Source organism: Nestor notabilis, unplaced genomic scaffold (genome assembly GCF_000696875.1).
Source record: "Nestor notabilis isolate BGI_N333 unplaced genomic scaffold, ASM69687v1 scaffold10246, whole genome shotgun sequence".
In the NCBI taxonomy this organism is placed as follows: domain Eukaryota; kingdom Metazoa; phylum Chordata; class Aves; order Psittaciformes; family Psittacidae; genus Nestor; species Nestor notabilis.
In genome coordinates, this window is record NW_009932422.1 from 23,198 (window position 1) to 42,343 (window position 19,146).

At 35.6% G+C, this 19,146-nt stretch overlaps 1 protein-coding gene across 3 annotated transcripts in view; it reads left to right on the forward strand.

The window, feature by feature from the left end:
• The first annotated feature begins 1,381 nt into the window (after window positions 1-1,381).
• Window positions 1,382-19,146, forward strand: part of FAM184A (family with sequence similarity 184, member A) — a 40,526-nt gene continuing 22,761 nt past the window's right edge. For 2 of the 3 annotated variants that reach the window (XM_010016393.1, XM_010016394.1), the window contains exons 1-8: window positions 1,577-2,230; window positions 4,632-4,767; window positions 6,306-6,487; window positions 7,115-7,312; window positions 10,520-10,642; window positions 14,016-14,177; window positions 16,043-16,168; window positions 16,370-16,516. In XM_010016393.1, the coding sequence (XP_010014695.1) occupies window positions 1,577-2,230; window positions 4,632-4,767; window positions 6,306-6,487; window positions 7,115-7,312; window positions 10,520-10,642; window positions 14,016-14,177; window positions 16,043-16,168; window positions 16,370-16,516 (1,728 nt within the window). Of the gene's footprint in view, window positions 2,231-4,631; window positions 4,768-6,305; window positions 6,488-7,114; window positions 7,313-10,519; window positions 10,643-14,015; window positions 14,178-16,042; window positions 16,169-16,369; window positions 16,517-19,146 lie in introns of all 3 variants that reach the window. The other variant, XM_010016395.1, reaches the window with a different exon arrangement.

Below are 19,146 nucleotides of genomic sequence, written 5' to 3' on the forward strand. Positions count from 1 at the left end.
GTCAGCTCTCCAGACCGAAACATCTGGTGTGGAATAAAATCTGTTTCTTGGCTAAATAGTTGAACTTTTTCATCTTTCAGCCACAGTGTTGAACGGCAATGTTTTGGTTGTATTCCATATAGTTCAAGACACTGAAGTAATGCAGCAGCAGACATGCTTAACCTTACCACACAGAATATAACTAAACACTCTAATAATTATTGGCATAAAAAAAGGTTGTTACTGTTACTAACTTACTGTGTTGTACTTCTTCAGACCAAGGCACATAGTATTTTAGTAAATTCTTATTAATAATTATGTTACTGTTTTGTATTGAAAGGATAAAAGCCTTTAGCTGGCAATGTCACTATTCTTGGAGGCAGTATGGTTCTGTTTGTACCTGTGGAATGATTTGCTAACTGAAAATACCATAAAGCACAATTTAATTTCTTTTTTTCTGTCATCTGATAAGAACTGTGATGTCTGTGATGCATTTAGAGTGGTGCTGGAAAAAAGATGAATTGCTCAAATGAGCAGTTTACGCTTCTGAGAAATATGCAGTTGTACTGAAAAAGCTACTCATATTAAAGCATTTTAAAAAGCATGCTCAGGAAATGGCTCATCCTCTGGTTTAAAAATAGAGAGTGCAAAACTTGTTTTATCTACCTGCCTCCAGTTTTTTCAACCTTGATGCCTTTCAGTTTTCAGAAACTTACTTGACCAGGAACTATTCATTTTAACTAGTAGAACTTCAAATGTATTTCAGTTTCTGCTTTAATTTCACTGAAATGCTGTTAGGCTGCTTTTGCTTTAGTACAGGCTTTGGGGGTTTTTTATTGTTTCTATGCTAATACAGTGCATCAAATTCTTAATCTGGTATAGCTATTCCATTACTTGAAAAATACTGAGATTTCTAATAATTTGATAGAGCTGGAATTCAGGCTGCTGAAGAATGTGTGTTATGGCACCACATTCAGTTGCATGTTCCAGTTTAATTTCATGTTGTAATGTATATTTGGTGTGTGTTATTCTCCAACGGAAGACCTCTGTTCAGATTTCTTTGGCACTGCTTTAATTCTTCTAAATAAATGTTTTGGTTTTCAGTGTGTTGAATGTAGTATTTACAGCAGCAACATGCATATAAAGACAAAACTTTCATCAGGAAAAGTGTAGGTTTAAAAAGTATAGAAAAACTATTTTACAGGATATGTAAGATTGCCATGACTAATACAGCATTTATGCAGTCACATTCATAATCATATTTGTTGTCTTATTTATATTATGAAATCATGCCAGATTGCCAAAGTAACTTTCAGAGTGCCTAGGTGATTTTCTTACAATTTAACAGATAACCAGAATGCCTTTTCTCTAATATAATGTCATTTCATGTCTGTAGGTAATATATGCTTTGAACACTAAAAATGATGAACATGAAGCTGCTATCCAAGCCCTTAAGGATGCTCATGAAGAAGAAATTCAACAAATTCTTGCAGAGACCAGAGAGAAGATCTTGCAATATAAAAGTAAAGTTGCAGAAGAAATGGATCTCAAGAGAAAGATCCAGGTTTTAGAAGAGTCACTGGAAGATCATAAAAAGATGAAACATCAGGCCTTGACAGAATTTGAAGCCTATAAGGACAGAGTTGAAGATATGCAGCTTTGTGCAGAAGCTCAGCATGTCCAACGTGTGGTGACCATGTCAAGAGAAGTAGAAGAGATCAGAAAGAAATTTGAGGAAAGACTGCGAAGTTTCATACAGCTGCAAGTGCAGTACGAGAAGGACAAGCGTACAGCTCTGGAAGACTTGAGGGCTGCTCACAGGCTTGAGATTCAAGAACTTCTGAAGACTCAACAGAGTCAGAATGCTACTTTAAGTAAGGGTCAAGAAAAACTAGAGGAATTGCATAGACTGGAGCTGGAAGACTTGAACAGTAAAGTTGAAGAGTTAAGGCTGGAAAGAAAAAAACTCATTGAGGACTATGAAGGCAAACTCAGCAAAGCACAGTCCTTCTACGAGCATGAACTTGATTCTTTGAAAAGATCTCAGCTTTTTACAGCAGAAAGTCTACATGCGTGCAAAGAAAAAGAAGTGGAGCTAAGAAAAGAATTTCAAACCCAGGAAAGTATGTTACGGAAGAATCTGGGAAAGCTTAAAACTGAATTGCAAATGGTGCAGGATGAAGCCGCCAGTCTGCGGGAAAAATGCCAAAAACTTCAGGTAGCTCTTGGGACAGCAGAAAACAATGTTCAGGTGAGACCGATGATATGTTGTTCCCAAGATTGTGAGTTTTCTGTTTCTATTTATGCTGCCTTTCCAAGAGGCTGGTAGTTTGTGGTCATTGGAACATGTAAACTTAATTTTATGTCACTCATACTTGATTATCATAATCTAAATGTTGTTATTTATATTTTGAAATTATGTGTTTGGTTATGCTGACAAATTGAAATGCTTGCTGGAAAAGTTAAGAAGCCACTTAACTAGACTGTACAGTTTCTTGCAAAAGTGTATTTGACAGGAATATCATGTAATTGACAGTATAAATACAATGAATATTCTGTGTTCAATGCAGTCTTGTTTGTAGAGCTCATTAGTGACTACTTGCTTAAACATGTTGGGTGTTAAGTAGGTTTGTAGGAGGTAAGAAAAAAAGATGGCTTTCTGAATGATTTAACTTTTTTATTTTAACATCATCAATTATGTTTTTGCAAGCAGTAACAAATACTGCACACATTTTCACTCTGTACTCTTTTGGGCTGGGATAGAGTTAATTGCCTTCATAGTAGCATGGAAACTGTATTGATAACTCAGAGATGTTTTCCTTACTGCTGAGCAGTGCTTACACAGAATCAAGGCCTTTTCTGCTCCTCATACCACCCCACCAGCAAGTGGGGTGCAGAAGTGGACAGCTCACCCCAACTTACCAAAAGGGTATCCCTGTATGACATCATGCCCAGCAATAAAAGCTGTGTGAAGAGTGAGTGCATTTGTCATTCCAAGTACCATTACACGTGATGGAGCTCTCCTTTCCTGGATATGGCTGAGCCTGCCAATGGGAAGGAGTGAATGATTTGTTTTGCTTTGCTTGTGTGCATGGCTTTTGCTTTACCTATTAAACTGTCTATATCTCAACCCAGGAGTTTTCTCACTTTTACCCTTCTCATTCTGTCCACCATCCTGCTGGTGGGTAGTGAGTGAGCAGCTATATGATACTCAGCTGCTCACTGAGTTAAACCACAGCACAGTGTTATTTAGAAACTAAAGTTTCTTGTGCCTAAAGAAGGACAAGATGTCCTAGAAATACGAAAACTGAATTTTTTTGGTCAGGAAAAAAAAAAAAATAGGACTGGGCTTGCTGGGCTTGAAGGAAAAAAATTCTGTGAAATTTTGCTTGGTTTTTGATAGCTGTGCTGAGGCCTGAAGAACAGTAATTTCTGTGGGTAAGCTTGAGTATCTTGTCTTTTGCATTTGTAGTAACTCAAGTTTCAAAGCCAGAAATACCTTAAACGTGCTGGTCACAGTAATTTTTGGAAGCGTCACTGGGTAGAGCTGAGATGGGCCAGGAGTTTTTTCCGTTTACAGCCTAATTCCAACCCATCTTTTGGACTATTCTTCCTTTTTGTGTAAGGACTACAGGGTATAGTGAAAGAAGACTGCTGCCTTTATCAGACGTTAAATTTAGAATGCCTTTTTCCAGTTTCCCACAGGGCCTTCCAAAAGTTCATTCCAACTCTGTTCAGTTAACAAAGCAGAACTCTTGTCTTTCAATTCACTGCATCAAGGAGGTGAGTTTCTGGAGAGCTGCAGTGAAGAGGAAACCCACTGTAGGTTGATCATACCTGCAACAATGGAGTTCCTCTTGGTTCTGAAGAAGAGGAAGAGTCTAATAGAGCAGATTTGAAAAGTCAGGTCCTACTCTGATCATTATGGATGAGGTGATCAAATGCATCATCTCACCACTTCTGGTGTTCATGTTTTATTACACATTCTGATCAGTGTTTTCCCCAGTTCTGTTAATTGAGATCACTCTACTATTTCAGTGACTTGAATGAAGAGAAATCTAGCTTTCATTTTAAAGTGGAACAAGATTTCCTTTTCCTTCCTGCATGGCTGAGAACACACCATCATCGGCACACTACCCAAGATGGAATATTGTGAATCAGTACATCAGATTTAAAATATACAGAAAGTTTGATTTAACTAATTGCCTAGCTCTTCTTTTATGTATAGCTGTGTGCAGCTTAACTTGTGTTAGTAGTAAACATAGTTGCAATGGAGGACACTGTAAACAGCTGTCAACATATAATGTGTTCTTCAACGTGAAGAAGTCTCAGATATCAGGAATCAGGTTTCTCATATTGACCCTCAAACTCCGTGGACCATTTTATTGTTTTTATTTTTCATGTATGTTTTTGAATATTGTCCCATTTCTCTTATGCATTCTCATCATGCTGTATATCTGGTATCTTGTAATGCTTCAACAATATTTTTGGAAAAACATATAATACTAAATGAATATTACAAGATTTAATTTTTTGTATGAATAAAACTTGTTTGCTGAAAGGTCTTTTCTGTACATTTTAACCAAATGCTCATTTAAATTTACACATGATTGTATATAATGATAACAGGCATTATATTATGCTTCCTCTAGGTTCTTCAAAAACAGCTAGATGATGTGAAGGAGGAGGAAATGTCATTGTTAAGCAAACACAAAGAAGTTGAAAGTGAGCTAGCAGCTGCTAGAGAGCGCTTACAGCAGCAAGCCACTGATCTTGTTCTCAAAGCCAGTATGTATGTCAGTAACTTAATCTGGAAATGAAATTCATGTTTTTATACTAGCCTTTCCTTTTTCTGTTAGTCCTGTGTGGGTTCAGAGTGCCTAAAGACTGTTCAGTGGTGGCAATAGAAATTTCTGGCAAATTTGGGATTTTTTTAACTGTTTTGATATTGCATGCATTGTACTTAAGACTCTTTTTTTTTTTTTTTTTTCATGTGTGTGTGTGTGAGTGTACTTTCGTCCAAATATTCTACTTTGTATGGTACACACATATCTTCCAGGCCTTGGAATTTCTTGCCTTAAGTGCACTTGTACAGAATGCTTCTGCTGTGTATCTGTTCTCCACATAGTCACTGAGACATCCTTCCTGTTCCTTCATCCTTTTTCAATTGCCTTGTCTTTTTGCTAAGACTGTGGTACTTTGCTTTATGTTTACTGTCTAGAACACTTGCAGCTTGCTGGATAATAAGTGCTTTAGGGTTTTCTTTATAGCTGTTTTCTTTGCCTCTCTGTGCTGGTTGGCATACAGAAAGGCATAGAAAACAGTTTGAAACTTGACTGTTACACATGCAGATTTTCCCTCATTGGCATTGCCTCTCTTGTAAACTGCTTAGTGGTAGGGCATGGGCCCAGATAGTTGAACTAATATACTACAGGTAGGATTGCAGGCTAAATATAAGCCCCTGGCTTATTTTTGGCCTTTTTCAACTATACCAATTGGAGAAATACCTGATTGTTTCCCATGCAAATTAGCACTAGCCCAGGGCTCTTCCCTAAAGTCGATTTGAATGAGATCACCTTGTTTTGAAAGCTGGGATGTTGTCAGTCAGCCTTACGGACAGAGAACACTTCACAGCGTTAACTTGCTAATACTGTAATAGTTTACTATTTATATTATATACTGTATGTAATACTATATTCATTATTATTGTATTAGCTTACTACTAGCTGGCTGTACATGGCCAGTTCACAAATTGGGTATGTGGATGTGGCCAATTAAAATTAAAATTAAAAGCAAGCCTCTAACCTGCAAGGCTTTAGATAATAATATAGAGAGAATGAGTTCTGTTACATCTCTTGGTCATATTCCTATATGCAAAATTAAGTGTAATTCTATAAGTTTTACACAGCTTTTGCTGCTATACCTGGCTAAATTATGAATTTGATAAAACAATAACATCTTTACTATTATATGTCAATGTTTTGCTTTCCATTGTGTAGCTTTTACTGGGGAGGAAAAGATGTGGTTTTAGGTGGGGTAAGTTCTTCAGTGCAGACTGTCCACATTCGAATTGTTGCCTGTGTCTGCTTTCTCTTTGAGTCAGTATTCAAATCTGAACCAGGAAAACAAACTAAAAGAGCCTCAGCACCAGGCACTCTACTGTTGTTGAGCATCTTACAATAAAACTAACAAAGGGAGAAGTGGAGGGGAAGGTGAGCATTGCAGTGAAGATGATGGAGATCCATATGAAAGCTTCCACTAGAGCTGTACTTCTAGAAATCACTGAAGTATGAATTACAGTTTTTAAAGAGCTGTTTTGTTTCTAGGTCACATTGGAATGCTTCAAGCTACTCAAATGACTCAAGAAGTTACAATCAGAGACTTGGAATCAGAAAAGTCTAGATTAAAGGAAAAACTATCACAACTGGAAGAGGAAAGAAACTTATTACAAAGCAAAACACAGAGTCTGGATGAGCGACAAAGGCAGCAAATTCTGGCCTTGGAGAAGGTTAAACAGCTTACTGGCTTCAGTTGAATAAAACCAAAAGACCTAGAATTCTCAGAAAAAATAATTATGTTTTAATTTTTGTTTTATGTGACTGGACTAGGACCAGCAGCGTTCCTAGTATGTCTCATGTAGCAACATAGAATGACTAATGTAGAGCATAAAGTGAAAGTAGAAGAAAGTCAAATTAGATGTTGTTCAGACTGCTTTGAACATATTTAACAATTTAATTTAAGACCTTGTGTCTAGATGTCTAGTATCTGAAGTAAAGAGAAATGTGAAATGGTTAAAGAACAATTTAAAAGGCCATCCTCTGAAAATATGCTTAACATGTTTGAAAATACCTAACTGAAATTTTCTATAGGCTTTACACCTTATTGCTATTTTCCCAGATTAAATAGAGGAAAAGGTAGATTTTAATAAGAATATATTGCTTTGCAGAGATATATTGAAACTACCCTTTTGGTTACTGAATGATTTAGTCAGTGGTTAGTGTTTGCTCAATTTGTTTTATAGGGAAGTTAATTTTTGTAGATTTGTCATCAGTAGTGTTTTGTATTTTTTTTTATTGCTACTGTTCTGAATTTTTACCGTTTAATAGAAATTATTTTATTTTTCTGTTTTTTACAGAAAGTAAATGAAGCAAGGGAGTCACAACGTGAATATTATGAGAAGGAGCTGGTAAAATTGCAAGCAAGATTGGAAGGAGAGGCTGCACAGTTGAAGGAGGCTCATTCCAAGACTTTAGAAGAATTGGCATGGAAACACCATACTGCAATAGAGGCTGCGCACACTAACGCTAATAAGGATAAGAAAAAACTACAGATGGTAGGTTTGTGTTTCCTTAGTAATAAAACATACTACAAAAGGCATATGTTACAGTTTGAACCTTGGACTGCATGATTTTGTTGCATGGCAAGTTTTATTTGGAGTTACCAGCAGATCTGCTAGGCCTCACTGAAGAAACATGTATCTTGTGGAAAACAAAGGAAAGCATTTGTACTGTCATCTGTGTGCATACAGAAGAGAAATCCTCGAGTTACAGAACTTTCTTTTTCAGTAGAGTAGTGTGTTTTCCCAGGTTTTGTGAACCATATTCAGAAGTGTTGGTATGTCGCTTCTGAAGGAGATGAAAGATTGTTACTCTGATATTTATTTAATTTTTTAATAAACAATTCAGAAGTACAAAAAGATATTATATTTGTACTTGTCTACACGTATACTCGGAAGACAACAGCTGTTCCTAACTTGCATCATGAAATTACGCTTACTGTGGATTGACTGTTTACTTACCTTTGACTGGGATGCTGAAACCAAAAGGTTTTGTTTCACAAAATTGGCCTCTTTTTGTTGGGATAAATGGGAAGACCAATCTTGATTTATTACTTCCTAATCTGACACAATTTTAGCCTTATACAGTTAATACAGGCTAAAATTTAATAGTTTAACTTAAGGGTTTGTTATGCTCCTCTGGTGTGTTCACAGGAAATATACTAGTTAGTGGTGTGCGTCTTAGACCGATTTTCTTTTTTTTAGTTACTTTACTAGTGTGTTGCTTCTTAATTTTATTCTGAGTAAATCCCAAAGAGTTTTTTCCTGTCTCCCAGTAATGGAAGTAGTTGTCTGAGACATACATGGATCTGATATTTCAGCTCTACTTTCTTTGTAACTTTAAACATACCCGTCATTAAAAAAAAAGTCTCTTAAGGGTTTCTGGGAACATTTTTCTTCTACTGTAGTAAGATTTTTCTTTTTTTCTTTTGTTATTAAGATAATACAGAGAGTAAACCAAAAGATATCACAAAATGTTTGTTCTTAAGTAATTAAATTAGTTAAAATAGGGAACACATCTATAAATGTGAGAAATGTCAAACTTGATTTTAGCAAGGGAAAGTCAGCTATGAGAAGATGTCAGGGCCAAGATACCAATAAATCTTCAACAGTATACTGTCTCTTCTGTCAGACCTGTCTGGCTAAGCACATTTTGTGTTATTTGAGTAATTCAAGGAAGAAACAGTCAGTCTCAAATGTGGAGAAGAGTTGAGTTTAATATGAGGAAGAAGCATGGTACAGGGAGACTTTGGATAGAGAACATGAGGATTTACTGGGACTGGAAGACTGGGAAAGGCATCTGGGGTTTGGAAAGGTTTTAAAAAATTGGAAGAGAATTATAAAGAATGAGAAAAAGACTCAATAAATGGCTTAAATATATCTCTTTGCTTCAATTCTTTCATCTATAAAATGAGCTGTAAAAATGGCATCAGTTCATAGGATTATGAAAATAGAGCTGCTAATAATTTTGCAGTACTGCACAGCTGTACTGACAAGTATCATAAAAGAACTAATTACTCAGTTATCAGAATAAGGTCTGAATAGCACTAGCGAAATTCTGCAGACAGCAGATTTCACAGCGCGAACAAGAAAAATTGAGCAAGTTGCATTGAGCAAGCATCATTTGTCTCACGTGATTGATCTGGGCTTGGGGAAGAGCACATGCTCTTGTTACGTTGTATGGCAGTGCATTACTGAAAGTTATTACAGTAACTGTTTTGTCACTCTGATCAACTTCTACCATGAACAAAGAGATTATGCAAGCAGTTTATACACAAATTATTTATTGGCTATTGCACACCCCATTGGAGTGCTAGAACAAGCTACTAAGACTAACATGCTTACCACCCCCAGCAAAACACTTGAGAAGTCTCTGGTTTTGGGTGAGGAAGCGTTAGCCTCAGTTGCTTCTTGGATTGTATGTTGACACCAAGTTGCTGTCTCGCAGCTCCCCAGTTTTCCTGAGAGTTTTACACCTTTTCATGGCAGTCTTTTTCCTCTTGAATTCTTGAGCCCTTAAGTCTCTCTGTGTCTGCAACCTCAGTAATGCGTGCAGTTGTACTTTTTGTTCCATGCATGGCTCTGGTCTCTATTTTCATAGCTGCTTCTGAGAGATTACTGATTTCTCAGGTATTTGAGCTCAGGGCTACACAGAGGCACTGAATTGATGCTAAGCCTTGCAATTCAGCTGAACTCTTAGGAAGGAGTTAATAAAGGAACCTCTGTAGCTGCACAGAAAACCCTGTTCTATTACATGGCTCTGGAGCACCTCACTTAGCAGCTTTAATCTTCTTGAAAAAGTCTTTGTGGTATAACAAATTGTATCATACATTCCACTGAAATACGTAATAATGCTTTTCATTTTAACATGTTTCATGTTAAGTATTTAGTGACAGAAATTGTTCTCCTGAAAATAGATTCTGAATATTAGTAAAGCTGAAGCATGAATTTATAGTTTTCCTTAAAAAAAGTTTCTAACAAATGGATCTACAACATAAGCTCATGTAAAAGAAATGTAATTCATCGAACAGAGTTATTTTCAGAATTATGCTCTTTTTCCACAGAGATTGAACCAAAACAGAGGTGGTATTTGATTCTTTGTATGTAGTTGAACTTGAAGACTAATGATTAATTTCTTTTGGTTCTACATAAATCTTATAGATATGGTGGCAGCCTTTTTTTTCCTTGATTGTAACAGCTTGAAAAACTTCCCAAAGCTCAGTCTGGATTTTTAGGATTTACTGTTTTCTGTGGTGATTATGTGTATGAGATGAATGAGTAAAGGCTGAAGGATAAACATATTATCAATTTAATTTTATAAAAAGTGAAAACTTCTGCATTCTTTCAACTCAGATTGAAAAACTGTGAAAGCAGATACAGTTTTAATGATTTTGATAAGTAAGTACAAAGTGAAACTAGTAATTGAGAAGAAAGTCTTGTTTGTCTTTACTTTGTGATTAATCAAGGCTGTTAGATTAGAAATTAATCAAGGAATAGAGTAGAAAATAAACTGGAAAAAAAATTCAGCCCCCAGTGTAAAAGGAAATAATAGTTCATGCTTTAACGCTTTAACAAAAGGGCAATTCTTAGTTGAGATCAGAAATATTTATGCCAGGAAGAATAATTTTCATGTAGTACACCTGTCCTTTGTGATGTCTGTATGACAAGAATTTAATATTTCTTCCATACTTTTTATTTTTGAAGGAGTTGGAACAGCAGTTTGAGAAAGAGAAACTGCATTTGGAGGATGGTAAGAATCAGCTCCGACAGCAGCTGGAAAACCTGAAGGAAGAGTTGACAACAAAACTGACTTCTGCCAATCAGGAGGCAAGGGTTAACTTAATTGTGTCAGCTAACAGTTCTGTGCACTAGACCACACTTCATCAATAATGATCCTGTGCTTAAAGTCCAGTACAGAGCTAGGACTATGCTGTTCACTGCCTTATTTCTGTTTAAAGTGGAGTATTCTTCAGACATGATAAATTACTTGACTGCTTCTGAGCAATGATTGTATTGTCCTTTGGAAAATTAACAAAGCGAATGAGATTGAGGTATAAAACAGTTGACGTAAACAGCTTTTCTTGTGCTTACCTACTCATTAGGTACACAGACCTCTACATAAAATATGTCAGGAGACAGAGGGAAAATTAGCTGTATTTAAAACCATATGTAGTTACAATTAGCATATTGTAAATTTTGGTGAGCTTCTTGGCTTGTAGATGATCTTATATTTCTATGAAAAGATGACATGAAATACTTATTTCTAGTAAGACCCAAATTATTTGCAACATTTTGATACATGCAATCAATGTTACATGTATCATATCTCAGTACAGTTTTAATTTCTTGGTTTTGAAATCACCACCTTTTCATAATGTAAGATTTTTAAAGTAGAAATACATCCTACTGAAATCAGAACCATCAATCCATTCTTGCCTGGAACTTTTACTTTCTTCCAAGAAAATAGTTCATCAGCCTCTTTGTTCAACAGGTCGTATATAGGATTTCTGTGTGTGCTTTAAGACAGACTCAACCATTAAGTACTTTTTTGCAGCAGTACCTTTGATTACTACTTTCTATACCATACAAGTTCTGGAGATGGTGGCTGTTTGTCTAATTCTGGTGGCTTGCAAATTGCACAAATGTTAAACTCACTTTGGAACAAAACTGCTTGTTCTTAGTAAATGGGAAGGGTTGTCCTTCTGAAAGAATACGTTGAATTATTATTATATTAAAGTATAAATTCTTATATGTTAATATATTATATATTGATACATTATTAGTATATCAGTACATGACTGTTAATATACATGTTAAGGTGTTAAAATATTATATATTAAAGTACATATTCTGAAAGTATGTATTAATATAGTTTCAGTATATCAATATATACCACCAGAGTAGTTGAACCTACCATCTTTAGAGCTCAGTGGCACTGCTGGTCAGTCATGAGTACCTGTGAAACAGGAGACTGTCCTTCCTTCTGATAGTTGTGAGTGCCTTTGCTAGTACTTGGAGCTGGTGCAAAGTCAGGCTGGAACTTCTCGTACTTTTTTAACAGTATGCTTACCTACATTCAAGTTGATGAAAATACGATGTATTTGTTATGTATGTTAACAAAATCATACACAGGTTTATTTTTCATTTCAAAATTACAGAGAGTTTAGTTATTTCTTTTTACCTTTAAGTTCTCTGTTGTATGTTAACTTTCCTTGTTGCTAGATAGATCTGAGGAGAACACTATTGTCATTCAACACTGTAGGCTTTAATTTAGTTACTCTTTATCAACTTCTCTTGGGTTCATGAGTAATAAACTTGTTACTTCTTTGAGTAATAAACTTGTTACTTCTTTGAAGGTAATCAAATGTTTTAAAAATGAGTTGTCATTATCTGCTGTCAAGTTCAGTTGTGAAAAATTCTCCAGCACACTGAGTTAAGAAAACAGGGGCATAGATAAGGAATGTATAACTAAGAAAAACTAAAATAGGGAATTAGGGCCAGCTGCTATTTGGTATTTGAGCTGTATACATTCTTATGTCAGGATAAACATTTTGCAGTATATTTTGTGTATTGAGGGAATGAGAGAAAGCATTCAGGTGATAAATTTAGGGAGGACTATAAATCCACTTCATGTAGTGCAGAGGAGATATGTTTTGGTTTATTACTATATTTATCTAAATCACATGAGAGAAGCTTCATTTGCAGCCATGGCTTACCATTTGAATCCCTATTGACAACTGACAACTTAACTCAGTGCCTTCACTGACCTGGTAGAAACTTTCCTGGGAAATGTCTGGCACATCTTTAGCTTAGCTCTTACTTTTCTACTGCTGCTTCCTTTTCTATTTGTTTTGCTTAAAGTTACAGATGTCATTTAACAGTAGGCATATATTTATTACCTTCTGCAGATATTAGCTTAGTTCCAGCTTCTCTGCTGAGAAAGCTGCTTTTGAACCCATTCTATCTTCTTTTCTTTTTGACAGACTTTTTAACAGCAATTTTCTTAGTGAAAGGATGAGGAAGATTCAAGCCTCCTTTGGCTTGTTCCTAGTACAAAGCTATTTAAGAAAGTGTGATCTTAAATACTTGCCAGAGACCTTTTTTGAGAGTTCAGGTTAAGTCAGGATACTTTCTCACGTGTCTCAGGATGAGGCTGGCTTTTTACTCTCTAGATTTGCTTCCTTTTAGTGTAGACCAGCCAAGACCTTTTAGAAAGACTTTGTGTCATGTGACAGAGTAGTCTAAGGACTGGCCATCTCCATGCAAAGCATTTCCAATTATATTAATAAGGATCATTTTAAACGGCTTCCAGCATTGCTTTGTTATCAGCAGAATAGACCTAAACTCTATGAGAGTCATTCCTGCATGATTTGTATCCTTTAGATCTATAGGACTGCTGTTTATGTTCCATTCAGTAGTGTGCTGCAACAACTACACAGGTAGTAGTGCATTTTGAAGATACCCGTACAGTCTTGGGGGCAGTTTTTCACAAACAGGTTCTTCTTCAGGTAGTTGTGTTTTGTAGGGAATTACTAGTTGTATATAGTGCAAAGAAGCACATAGATAAGTGCTCAAGATTACATTAGGTTTCCTCTGCAGTCTTCCAAAGAATTTTGGAATTCCTTGCTGAGGGGTAAAGAGTCCTTTCTCGACACTTTATGGGTTGCATACATAGGGAAGGAGTTCTGGGAGAGCGTGTGTGTGCGCCTGTGCATGTTATGAACAGTATTTGCCTATAATTATGCTAATAAACAGAAAGAGTAGTTGTAACTGTTACCTGCTCATACCTGCATACCAAAGGGTAGTCTTTTCTTGCAATGAAAACATTCAGTGTCAATGAGTTTATCTCAACATACAAAGGCAATGGTATAGGCCACTACTACTGCCAGAAAAGCTTCAGTTCCCATTAGCTGCTGTTCTTTGGTCCCCCCTGCCTCCCATTATTCTGTTTTTTCCAGTGTACATATTTAAAAAGCTTTTCCTTTCCTATAGCTGGTGAACAATCTCTAGTATTTTTACTTGAAGGAAAAGAATACAGTATCGTTATTTTATAGATGGGGAGCTGCAGCACAAACAGGTAGAAAAAAGTGTATTGTTGCACAAGACACTGGAAGAAAATGAAGCCAGGATGACTTGGCTGCCATTACGAAGAAGTATGGAAATCACAATTTATTATTATTTTTTTTTTTTGATGTCATAGGTGTCTCGTCTGCAAGACCTAGTACGAAAAAGTGAGCAAGGCCTAGGTACTGCAGAAGGGCATATCTCCAGTCTTCAGGAAGCTCAGGAGATACTACAGAAAGAACTAGAATTAACTAGAGCAAGACTGCGAGAGACCACAGATTCATTGTATAGCATTGAGGTAATCATAATGTTGGAGAATAAATTGTGCAAAGTACAGTCACGGTGATTTTGGTCTTGTTTTTAAAATGGCAAGAATTACTATAGTGTACACATTATTGAAAGAACTTCATATGGCTTTGTTAGAAAAGAGATTTCTCTTTTTTAAGTAGAGAGAAAAAAGTGGAAAATTATGATGGGTTGGTCTGGGGTTTGGTTTTTGAGTTGGTTGGTTTGGGATGGGTGGTTTTGGGTTTGGTTTGTTTGTTTTCTGAACACTTCTAATATTTAATGGTTATTGCTGCAAGCACATCTTTCTGTGGTCAATACAAATTGTGCTAAAGTGTGTCCATACAAAATAAATCCAGAGGTGGATTTTTCAGAGTCATAACAGAATTTCCTGAGAATGTAAAAAGGGTATGTGTTAGACCAGTGCTATTCCAGACAGTTTTGTTTTTGTGCAAAGCAGGATCCAGAGCTCACTAGCTCTAGATTCATTATTATACATGAATACCATGTTTTCCTCAAGTAATGGCATAGTCTTCATTTCAGGCTCAAATTTAGAATTTCGAAAGATGCTTGAGAATACTTTAAAGATGTATGTTATGATATCTTGAAAGATATCAGACTATCTTCAGGAAAATGTGATGACTTTATACAACTGAAGCTATTAATTTGTTTAAGCACAAATATATTGCTGTTTCAGTTGGCCTAAATGGAACTGGAACTGTCAGTTAATCTGTCAGTAGCTCATTTGCTTTAAGTATAACCTTTCCTTTTTCTTTCCTCAGTAAACAATGTACATTTACAAGATCACAGCAATGTTTGAAGTAGAGCAGCAAAAATTGAAAGAAATATTAATAGTAAATCCCTGGATCTGTTTTCATCCTGGTGTTATTTTCTTAACAAAACCAACCTGAAACAGAATATTGTGGAGTTTGTTTGTTTGGAGTTATTTTGGTTTTGGGTTTTTTATTGTTATTTATTTCTTTGGCTATGGTCAGTAGATGTGCACCCTATTACAGTTTGTATTTCCTCTGTATTTTTTGTGATTTCTCTAAGTGTCCTTATGACCTACTGAGGTCTTCTCTCTTCAAGTCTTATAACATTTAAATATTCATATATAGCAGGTTCCTGGCAATATCATTTACCTTAACAGATTTTAAAATATATACATGAAAAAATCCTACCAAAAAAAATCACTTTAGAAAGCCGTAGTTAAATTTAGATGGCCATGTTTGCTTCTCATGGATGAAGCAAGCACTGCTGAGAAACATTCATGTAAGTATGATTTCTAGGTAGTACCTGATATTGTTGTAGTAAAATCTGAACAGAAATTGATAGGAATTTTGAATTTTTTTCTGTGTTCAGACTACGAAACCCTTTTTGTAGCAGGTTTGTCCAGTCAAGAAACATAAAGAAGATACATGAACTTTGTATCAAATCCACGTAGCTCAAGCTTTGAATTTCAAATACTGAATATTTGCTGCTTTAAAAAAAAAAAAATCCAAAACATGCTTGACACAAAGAAACTGGGCAATTCTGAAGTTAGTCCTGCAGTGAACAGGACTTAATGACCTTTTGAGGTTCTTTCCAACATAAATTATTCTGTGATTCAGTGTAACAATATTTGAAAAGATTAATTTCAGAATGACTTATTGGAAAGTTGCTTTTTATAGAGATGCAGAATTCTGTTCTACAAGTAAGAAATATCAGCAGAGGTATAGGCGTTAATTGTGTGTAATTAGGAATCACACACTGAAAAAGTTACAGTTCAAGTTTTACAAGCCAATTGTAGCTGACGTTTTTATTATAAATACACTCATTTAAGGTTTGAAATACCTTTTTGCTGCTGATCAGTCTCTATTGTGAAGTTTGTGTTTTCAGGGAGAACTAGATCAGGAGAGACAACAGCATGAGGCAATGATTGCTACCATGAGAGAAGAGGAAAAGTTCAAAGTTGACAGAATGGCTCGTGACTTGGAAGTAAAATGGACAGAAAATCTTCGGCAAGTATTAATTTTTTTCCTTTCATTCTTTAATAAGAAAGGAAGTATGCATTGCATGCAAATTTAATTAATAGCAAATGAAATGTAAAGGAAAGGCTTCTGTTATTATCTAAACTTCTTCCATTATTACAGAGTTCTTAATTCTTCCTCATTTCTTGCACAAGTTTCACTGCATTTTAGTTATTTCACCTTTGCTTTTAGACAGGAATGTAATAAGCTTCGTGAAGAGCTGAGGCTGCAGCATGAAGAGGATAAGAAGGCAGCCATGACTCAGCTGTTGCAGCTGAAAGAACGTGAAAAAAAAGCAGCAAGGGATGGATGGCAAAAAAAAGTTGAAGATCTTCTAGACCAGGTAACTGTGGTCTCTTTGAGAATTGGAAGGCCATTACAGTTTAGTTACCGGTTGTTTATTACCAATTAACAACATGAAATTGGTTGTGACATTTTTCTTTGAAATTTAATTTGTTAGCATAATGCTTTTTAAACCTAATAATTATCAAAATTTTAAAGAAATACAGCAAGTTGCCTTAAAATTATATGAATGCCCCTTCTTTACACTAAATGTGAATAGAACCCTTTACGGTTTTGTTTGGGAGAGTGGGAGGGTGTTGGCAGTCCCACCTCTTCACTTGTAAGATTCGTTTATTTATTTATTTTACTCTTTGTCCACTTACCTATTCTATTGTAAATATTTACCAATTCTAATTGTTTGGACTTAGAGGTATCCCTTATCTTTGCAATAGCAACACTGCACAAGTCACTGAAAAGTCAAAATGTCCCTCACTTTCTACATGTTTATTACAGCTATGTCTTCTCTTAGGTGATTTTGAACATTGTTTTGGGTTAATTTTTCAAGAATACTGAGTTTGTTAATTGCAACTCATATTTATAAACACAGTTATGTTAGATCATTCACAGAAAACACTTGCTTTGTACTTTTTCCAAACCGTAAATGCTATAGAATTGGTTTTATTGACTACAATTTGGAAGAGTAGTTGATAATGAGCAAATACATTTTAAAGTAAAAAAACGTATTTTCTAACTCTTTAAATGACTGCGATTTCAGGGAGTTATTGTGGGATGGCTTTTAATTTACTGTCTAATTTGAGAAGTCTAATAACAGAACATGCACTTGATTATAGAGCTTCTTATAGCAACACAACAATTTATTTTGCTGACAAGGGAATTTAAGCTTGTAAAATCTTGTGGCTTAGGCTCATAAAAGCTGGAGGCTTTTAAAGTTCTTGGTCTGTTACTTTTTACAACATGAATGTAGTAAGACTTGGACTCGTTTGATTTTACGTTTCTGTTACTGCCTTTTACTCAAGCTTCATTTACTCTAAGTGTACCTATAAATATAATTTTCTCCACAAAAGTACAATTTCAAACAGATATGTTAAGCTTTCTGTAGTTTTAAACTTTTCAGATACTTATGGTAGCCTCTGAGGGCTGCATTGACCTGAATTACAGAGTCAATGACTTATTTTGGAAAAGAGCTCAGGAGGTCATCTAGTGCAGCCTCCTGCTCAAATCAGACAACACTGAATTTAAACAAGGTTGCTTAGGGCTTTGTCCCATCAGGTCTTGAATAACCTCCAAGAATAAAGATTTCACAGCCTCTCTGAATAATCTCTTTGAATGCTTAATTACCCACATAGTGAGTTTTTTCTTTATATTTAGACAGAACCTCCTCTGTTTTCATTTATGGTCATTGTCTCTCATTATTCTATTGTGCGTCACTGTAATGAGGCTGGTCACTTTTTCTGTAACCACCACATAGTTACTGGAAAGCGATTAAGTGCCACAAAACCTTCTCCTCTTTAGGCTAAACAAACCTGGTTCCATCAGAAGGGTATTATGTTCCAGCCTCAGCAATCTTGGTAGTAGCTCTCCACTGAACAAGTTCAAGCTTATCAATATTTGTCTTGTACTGGGGCAACCAAAGCTGAATGAACTGGAGGAGGAGACAGAATGTGCTCTCCTTCAGGTGGTGTGCAACAAGTGCCAAGTCAAAGGAACCGATCCCTTCCCTCAAACTACTGGTTGTTGCTATAGCCTAGTATACTGTCAGACCACACTGCAGATTCATGTTTAGCCTACCATTAACTAGGTTATGCAAAGCAAATCTGTAACCCAGTATGAACTAGTGCTGGGGTTTAGTACATTGCATGTAAAGGACTTCACATTTGTCCTTGTTGAATTTTGTGGCAACAACTTTTAAAAAATAAAATTAAAAAATGTTCAATCAAAAAAATTGTGCCTGTAAAGTGTACTAAAAACTGTCTTGTTTTTTTAATTCTTTTGTATTAATCTACAAATTTCTGCACTCTACTATTTGTTGCACATTTGATAGGTGAGATCTAGTCTTTGCATAAAGCAAGGAAATATTTTTGCTTTTATACCAGTAATGCTAAGTGGTCCCTTATATTATGCATGTAGGATTATTGTTATTCTAACAGTATAGCTTTATTATGAGTAAAATAATTCTCTTGAGAGAAAATGCTGTTCAGCTGATTCAATGCTTAAACACATTCTTACTAGTTGCAAAGCATCACTTACCATCTACAGTTAAATGTGGTTGGTAGGTTAACTAGATCAGTATCTAGAGACCGAGTGTGTACTTCTTATCTCTGATATGAGAAATTATTCTAGAAGACATAAAAAGAAAGTGCTTTTCCTTTTTTTCCTGTAAATTGTAGTAAGTACTTCTACATCAATCCATGTGAGAGTTTTTTCATGAAATATGAATTCAGATGAGCTAGCTCTTCTCCATTTCTCTTAGCTGCATAATGAGCTTTTAACGCTTTTCTTAAAAATGTTTTACTACTGAGAAGGCTTCAGCCACGGACAATATAACAGGAATCTTCTTTTTTAAAGCATAAGCATGTTCTCTCTTGTGTTTCTCTGTGTTGCGCAACCTTCTGTTCTGGACACTGAAACGTACAGTTTAAGGCCTGTATTCTTCCTACCTATTTCTGGTTT